Source organism: Erithacus rubecula, assembly GCF_903797595.1.
Source record: "Erithacus rubecula genome assembly, contig: scaffold_180_arrow_ctg1, whole genome shotgun sequence".
NCBI classification, from domain to species: Eukaryota; Metazoa; Chordata; class Aves; order Passeriformes; family Muscicapidae; genus Erithacus; species Erithacus rubecula.
The window spans coordinates 207,437-215,701 of NW_027636129.1; the positions used below are offsets into that span (position 1 = coordinate 207,437).

The 8,265-nt window shown below is 50.1% G+C and overlaps 1 protein-coding gene across 1 annotated transcript; it reads left to right on the forward strand.

Annotated features, from left to right (window-relative positions):
• Nucleotides 1–462: 462 nt before the first annotated feature.
• On the forward strand, nucleotides 463–1,380 carry LOC306815664 (olfactory receptor 14J1-like; the record flags this gene model as incomplete). Its single annotated transcript, XM_079332229.1, has 1 exon — nucleotides 463–1,380. The coding sequence occupies one exon, from the start codon at nucleotides 463–465 to the stop codon at nucleotides 1,378–1,380; it is 918 nt and encodes a 305-aa protein (XP_079188355.1).
• Between the last annotated feature and the right edge of the window lie 6,885 nt (nucleotides 1,381–8,265).

Sequence of the window (8,265 nt, forward strand, 5' to 3'; positions counted from 1 at the left end):
GCTGAGCATCAGGCATTAGAGAAACACACCAGTCCTGAATATCCCTCCCTGTCCATCTGCAGAGGAAAAAAGGTGGGGGTTTAGAGAGATTGGTTTTGAAACTGGAGTCTGAAAAATTTTTTTAAAGAAAATTTTATGTGTGAGAACTTTGTAAAAGCAGGAGGTAATGAGCAAAAAGCAGATGTGTAGGACCAGCAGGTCTGACAACACAGGAGCACAAGGAGGCCTTTTATCCACAAGGGATCCTAAATCTCTGGCTCGGAGAAATAATGAATTTGAGCCAGCAACTCAGCAGCAAAACCAAAAACTCAAAAATAAAAAACTTTTACAAATTACAACCAAAGTATGAGAAGATGCTTTGAAAGGATTCTAAAGAATATTTTCTTTAGAATTGGCTCAAAGAATTTGTTCCCACCTTGTCAAAATCTTCTTTCAACAAGTCAGAATTCCCGGAGTGCAGCGATGTCCAACAGCAGCTCCATCAGCCACTTCCTCCTGCTGGCACTGGCAGACACGCGGCAGCTGCAGCTCCTGCACTTCTGCCTCTTCCTGGGCATCTCCCTAGCTGCCCTCCTGGCCAACGGCCTCATCATCAGCGCCGTAGCCTGCGGCCACCACCTGCACACCCCCATGTTCTTCTTCCTGCTCAACCTGGCCCTCACTGACCTGGGCTGCATCTGCACCACTATGCCCAAAGCCATGCACAATTCCCTCTGGGACACCACGAACATCTCCTATGCAGGGTGTGTCATCCAGCTTTTTTTCTTTGCGTTTTTCATTTCAACAGAGCTTTCCCTCCTGACCATCATGTGCTATGACCGCTACGTGTCCATCTGCAAACCCCTGCACTACGGGACCCTCCTGGGCAGCAGAGCTTGTGCCCACATGGCAGAAGCTGCCTGGGCCAGTGGCTTTCTCAATGCTCTGCTGCACTCAGCCAATACATTTTCCTTACCCCTGTGCCATGGCAATGTCCTGGGCCAGTTCTTCTGTGAAATCCCCCAGATCCTCAAACTCTCCTGCTCCAAATCCTACCTCAGGGAATTTGGGCTTCTTGCTGTTAGTATCTGTTTATCATTTGGTTGTTTTGTGTTTATTGTTTTCTCCTATGTGCAGATCTTCAGGGTTGTGCTGAGGATCCCCTCTGAGCAGGGACGGCACAAAGCCTTTTCCACCTGCCTTCCTCACCTGGCTGTGGTCTCCATGTTCGTCAGCACTGCCACATTAGCCTACCTGAAGCCCCCTTCTGTCTCCTCCCCATCCCTAGATCTGGCCCTGTCAATTCTGTACTCAGTGGTGCCTCCAGCTCTGAACCCCCTCATCTACAGCCTGAGGAATCAGGATCTCAAGGCTGCAATGTGGAGACTGATGACACAATGATTTTAGGAACATTGAACTGCTGGCAAATTTCTGCAAATCACTTGAAATAAAAGTTGTTTTTCATAGTTCTTGTTGTTTTGGTTTTGGAGTTTATTTCTGTTGTTCTGCTTTTCTATTATATTCCATTAAAAAATGTCATTATTTTGCCATTATCCTTTTGTTTCTCTCCACATTCCCTGTGGCCAGAGACTGTGTCCATGAGACCCTGTGATCTCAGGAGCCATAAATGTACTAAAGGATCTCCAAGGAAAGTTTTCACCAGAGTTCCCCAATATGTTCCCTTCTCTGGAGTGGCAGCAGCAATGCCTGTGTGCAGAACTGGGGCAGATTAGTGCTGGCACAGGAGCTGTGCCCAGCAGCAGCAGCATTTGGTGCTGCCAGTGCTGCTCCCCTGCCACTGCTCTGCTGCCCTCCTGCTCCTCATGTTGCTGCAGGGCCTGAGTGCTCTCAGGGCCGGGCACAGCCCTGGGGGTGGCAGTGCCGGGGCTGCAGCAGGGACAGGCCATGGGCATTGCTGGGGCAGCGCTGACACCTCAGGGCAGGGCCTGGGGGCTCCAGGCTCCTTGGCCAGGCTCTCTTCACAGCATTTGTCCAGGCCAATGCTGAGCAGAGAAAACCCTGTGAGCAGCCTCAGGCTGGCTGTGGGCAGGCTGGGGGCAAACAGCATGGCTGGTGCTCTGCAAGGCCCCTGCAAGGGGGAGAGCCTGGCAAGGAGCAGCAGAGCAGGGGCTGATCCATCCCCACTGCACTGGACAGCCCAGGGCAGCGTCCCAGGGTGTCCTCATGCAGCTGCCAACAACATCCCCCCTCTGCAGCCCTGGCCTCTCCCCCAGCTCACACAGGTGCCGCATCCTTGCAGGCACAGACACGGCAGCACTGGCTCAGGAGCCCCTGTTTGCACTGCACAGAGCAGGCGTCAGCACCCCCATGGTGCTGCTGTGGGGAGATGGAGCTGAGTGAGCATAAATGCCATCAGTCACTGGGGCCAGCAAGGGCTGGGGGACACCAGGAAAAACACTCAGGTTTGTCGTGACCTCTGCAGTCAGCCACAAAGTTTGTTCCCATGAGACAAAGTTTGTTCCCTGCAGACACTGTTGCTCAGAGCCACAGCTGCGTTTTACCCACCCCCACAAAGCCCTGAGCATTTCCTCTGCTTCACTTTTGCTTTCTTTCTTCTTTCCTGATCCACATTTACGCCTCTTGCCCATCCGTGTCCCCTCCCCTGTAAACAGCCCACACCTATTTTCCCATTCGTCTATGGCTGCACTTCCCATTTCAGTTCCTGAGTTGGCACCATGGGAATATCCCTTGTGCTGCAGGATCATCCTACAAGTGCTTCAGGAATTGTCTGCAGGCTCCTGCAGTGCCTCGTCCTGCTCCCTTGCCACAGGCACCACAGGCCAGGGGGGCACATCTGGGCTGGTGTGTCTGGGTGTGGGGCTCCCTGTTCTGGGCAGTGAGGAGGGGCTGGAAAGGCTCTTCAGGACTGACAGGATGGGCTTTGGTGCTGTGTGGAGAAGGTGAGGGACCTGGGCTGCTGAACCTTCTGAAGAGAAGGCCCAGGGCTCATCCTGCAGCTGCTCCATGGGGGGTTTCAGAGAATCACAGAGTCAGCAAGGTTGGAAAAGACCTTGGAGATCATCAAGTCCAACCTGTGTCCTGACACCACCTTGTCTCCCTGAGATTCCTCTTCTCTGGGATAAACAACACCAGCTCCCTCAGCCACTCCTCACAGCACTTGTGTTCCCCACCCCTCACCAGCCTTTTTTGCACTTCTCTGGACCCACTCCAGCCCCTTCATGTCCTTCCTAAATTGGGGGGTCCAGAACTGGACACAGTACTTGAGGTGCTGCATAACCAGTGCTGAGCACAGGGGAAGAATCACTGCCCTGCTGCTGCTGGCCACACCATTCCTGATCCAGGCCAGGAAACATTGGCTTTCTTGGTCATCTGCGCATACTGCTGGCTCATGTCCAGCCTGCTGTCCATCACTGCTGCCGGGTCCCTTTCTGCCTGGCTGATGTCCAGCCACTCTGTCCCCAGCCTGAAATGCTGCAGGGGTCATTGTGTCTGAAATGCAGGACCTGGGTGACAAGGTCAGGCAGACAGGCCTGGATTTCCCTAGATTCTCCTTCCAGCCCTTCTTGGGGATGGAGTCACATTTGCACCTCCAGTCTTTTGGAACCTCCCTGATGAGGCAGGACTGATGAGAAATGATGGAGAGTGTGGACACCATTGAAGGCCCAGGCAAAATTTGCTAGGCCTTTTCAGGCTCGAAGCTCTTTTTCTCTTTCTCATTCTGGGAAACGTTTCCCATGCTGAGACAGTTTCTCAGCTCCGGCCTAAGCCTTTCCCAGGATGACAACATTTGGGAAAACAGAAAGGAATTAATAATAAAGGTTAGCACCTGGTGTTGACTGAGAAACAGTTCTCACAATTTGTGACAGGATTTCTTTTCTTCTGTTTTCCAATGGACACCTGTCCTGTTCGAGACTTGCAAACCACACTATAAATATGTTTCCGACTTTCACTGAAATGCTTCTATGGCCTCATAGCTGGAGAAGTCTTTGTCATTAATATACACGACTCCTAGCGTGTACGGTGACAGGCGAGCACCTCCCAGCAGCTCCCTCATCCCCCTGGTATAAATATCAAGTGCTTCATAGAGACCTGTGAGCACCTGAATGGTTCAGTAGGTCAGCAGCTGCTTTCTCTTGAATTACAGGGGTCCGTTCTGCTCCCTGCCCCATCTACCAGCTCAGCAGAACATTTGCCCTGAGGACAACCTGCTTTATTTTTGAAAATATGAAAGGGAATAAGCAATAAGGGATGTAGGTTGTCCTTACCCCACTATTGCCAATATTGTATTCAAAAAATAATTTTTGTTATCCTTCACACAGGTGGCCAGTTTAAGTCGTAACGCAGCTTTCACCTCTCTAATTTTCTTTCTGCATGACAGAGCGACAGCCTTAAATATTTCCTGAGTTTCCTGCCCCTCTATCCAAAGATGATGCAACCTCTTTTTTCCCTGTGTTCTTGGAAAAAGCTCCATGCGCTGCCAGGTCAGTCATTTTCCTCACTTTTGGCACACAGGGACAGGCTGCTCCTTCTCCTTCAAAATTTCTTTCTTGCAGTGTGTCCATCATTCCTGAACTCCTTTTGTTTTTAAGGATGGTATCCCTTAAAAAATTCAATACCTGATTTGGCACTCTCTGCACAAATCTACATCTCAATAGGCCAAAGTCTTCTCTCCATTATTGCAGGGTAGAACTTTTGTTGATGCCTCTACTTCTTTCACAGAATAATAAAAACTCTAATATTTCATGGTTACTGTACCCCAGGAAGCCACCGACCACCACATCTCTCACCAACCCATCTCTGTTTGTGAACAGCAGGAGACAGAGCTTTCCTTGGGAGTGTTCTTCTGTCCTGGGGGTCTCTCTAGTGTTTCCTGGTGGTCGTGGACCCCCAATGTTCCAGTCAGCCTGGCTGAGCTGGCAGGACACTGAGGCTGGTGAATTCCAGTTCCCCTTCTTACACAACAGGTATTGTGTGGTTTCCAGAGGCCAGTGGTTTTGGAGAACAAGCATTGTATTGTTTCACATGGGGTGGGCAATTTATCGTCTGGTAACATGAGGTCACAGAGTGGGCTATGACAAAACAGAGTGGGTTTTGTGAGGTCATCAAGCAGCTACGACATCATAGGCTGTCTCTGCATCATCACCTGGGCTGTGTGAGGTCACTGGGTTGGTCACTCTGCCCCAGCCCCCTCACAGTTTCCCCAGACAAGTCTAATGCTGTTCATGCCCAGCAGGGTCCCCTGTCCCTCTGTATACCCCTGCTCCACCTGGAGCCACAGCCTCCCCCAAGGATGTTCCACAAATCAACCCCAGAGCATGACACGGGGAAAAGGGGCCAGGGCTGTGTGACCAGGACATCAAGGACGTGGATTACCCAGGTCACTGGGGCCTGGTTTGGGTTCCCCAGAGCAGGAATGATGTCTGGCAGCTGGAGTAGGGCGAGGGAAGGGCCTCCAAGGTGGGGCTGGAGCCCTTTGGCTGTGAGGAGACACTGAGGGAGCTGGGCTTGTCCAGCCTGGAGCAGGGAAGGCTGAGGGGCTCCTCATGCCAGCCTGGCAGTTCCACCCAGGAGCTGATGGAGAACACAGAGCCATCCAGACAGATTTTTATCCAGGGAACGGATACTGCAGAGGCTGTTGGATCAAGTTCAAGTGAGCCCAGAATATTGGCATTAGTGCAGCTGTAGCTGTGCACAAGAGAGCTCTTCAGCCACTTTCTCTCTTTTCCTTCCTCTGGGCATGGAGGGAGCTCATGACTTCAGTGTGCAACTCGTGTGTGCAAAGAGCAAATCTGGGCAGAATCGGGGCAGGGAGGGTTTGGGACATCCTGGGATCTGTGCTGGGCACAGAATATGTTTTCTATTAGTCTGAGACTGTCTGCTGTGAAAGTGGATTTAATATCCAGCAGAGGAATGATTTTTGTTTTTTATGGAGCTGTGCCTTCCCTTGGTTTGTTTGCTTACAATAATTGAACATCCCTCTGTGTCTTGAGCAGTTCCTTCTGCAAGGAAAGCAGGTGGGAGCTGCTGCCAAGGAGCTGAAAGCTGCAGGCACAGCCTGGAGTGGAGGAAGCTCAGATTTGCACAAGGCTGCTCTGAGTTCCAGGGCTTGGATGGGGGAAATGGTGGGGTGGGGGTTGGAACAAAGTGTGATTGATGGTCAGTCATAAAGGGTCTTGATTTTTGTATCTGTTCCGACTACATTAGGAGGTGTTGGGGATCAACATCAACTGAGATTGCTGACACTAATCTGTAACAGGAGAAGAATAAATGGGTAAAAAAGAACTTATCACTTCTTATTTTAAAATGAAATATGTTTTGAATGGAATGAAAGCTTAGACAAGTCCTTCCTAAAGCACAGGCTGGCAGTCGCTCTGTTTCAGGCGAACTGCAACCCAAATGACTGTTGCCCACAAGTTCCTAAAAATGCCTGATTTGATGTATTATAAATTGAATTATTTACGGAACTGACTGAAAATTAACAGATAAGAGACTTTAAATGGACTACTTACTGCACAGGATAAACAAAAGAAGTGCAGGTAGATACAAACACAGTGCACAATAAAGTTACTGATACTACAGCACATGATGAAATAGCACAGATTAGGAGTCAATGTAACTTACCACCAAATTGATTATCTCCCTTCAGTCTCCTGACAAAGCAAGCTGTTCATGGTCAGCTGGGAATCCCACCTCCCTGGCGCCAGAGAGAACTCAGGACAGGACAGATGTTCAGCCTGGGTTATCTCAGCAATTCCTGAGAGTGGGAAGATGCCCTGAGTTATGGCCCAGCTGATGGACAGAACAGATGAGTTCTGCTGGGCCAGAGGGGAAGTCCTGCCGCAGGAATCTCATGGAACCAAGAGTGTGTTGTGACATTGCGATGGCTCATGGAACCAAGGAGACCATGGTGGCACCAATGAACCTCATGGAACCAAGGGTCCATTGTGACAGATCAAGGCCTCAGGGAACCAAGGACTATAAAGGTCTCAAACATTCCTTGCAGGGTTCTGCCTTGGGGATGAGGAATCTCCTTGGTGGGACCTTGTGCCTGTTTGCAGTGAGGAACCTTGAAAATTATGGGTTTCTTCTAAATAATTGAAACCCTCTCTTTGCCTGAGTGTTGCCAGTTCTCAAAAATCCAGTGTGGAAAGGAAAAAGTAAAAAACCTTTGAAAGCTGAAGCACCTAGAGGCATTGAGCCCCACTGAGTGCTGTTACTGAGAAATGCTCTCAAGATAGTAATTAAAGCAGATAACTGGAGGCCATGATTGCACAAAGCTCTCAGAGACTCCAAGGCAAAAGCAAAACCCAAAGTCCTTTGAAAAACGTGCAGTCCCTGGGAGCATGAAGGAGCCCACAGGGCCATTCTTGACCAAGGCTCCCGAGGGACTGGTCCCAGCTGATTCCTGAGACCACTGGGATGTGGGGGGACACTGAGGGCAGCACAAGGGGTGACAGTGCCCAGCCTTGCTGGGGCTGTGCCAGGAGCCCCCAGTGGCTCAGGACAAGGTGTCTCCTCAGAGTCCTTGGTGGCACAGACCCTGCTGTGCCCCAGGGCACCAAGACTTGGTTTCTCTTTGTCCCCATCTGTCATCTCTGCCTCCAGTTCTCTGCTCTGATTGAGGTATGGGGACACTTTCTCACTTAGGTTCCTCCCTGGGACCCATTAAAACTTTAGGAAACTTTTATTTGATTGATTTTGACTTGGAGTTCTTGAGAGGTTTCCTAACAAACCATGGCTCTGCCTTGATTTCCCTCTGGTCCGGTGCCGTTCATTAGGAATGTTTCTTATAATAGTTATGGAAAAATATTTCTAAGTCCATCTTAAAAATATTCATTCGTATTTTAAAGGGTGTATTTTATTGTTGTTCTCTTTAAAGCAGAGCTGATAGCAGCATTCTGTGATTGATATTGATACAGGGTCTCTTCTCAGGAGATCTGGCCTGCTCAGACAAGCTGTGCCTTGAGGTCTCATCCAATGTGGACAACCTTGCTGCACATTCCCCAACCCCATCCTGTTTTCCCTCACTCACCTGTGTCCTGCTTTGCTTGGAGAGCTGCCTCCATTCAAGCAAACAGAATTTTCCCAACTTTTTTTTACTTTTGAAGCAATCTAAAACTCTTACTTTTCCCTATGGAAAACACACACACTGCTCAGGTGTGTGCCAGCCCAAGGTGCCACCAAGGAGGTTCAGGCCAGGGATCGGGGCCTCAGGGGTTGTGCCTGGAGCCAGCGCCATCTTTCCTTTGTGCCTCAAAATCCCATCATGCCCCGTGGCCCCATAGAGCCCCATTGGAGCTGGGA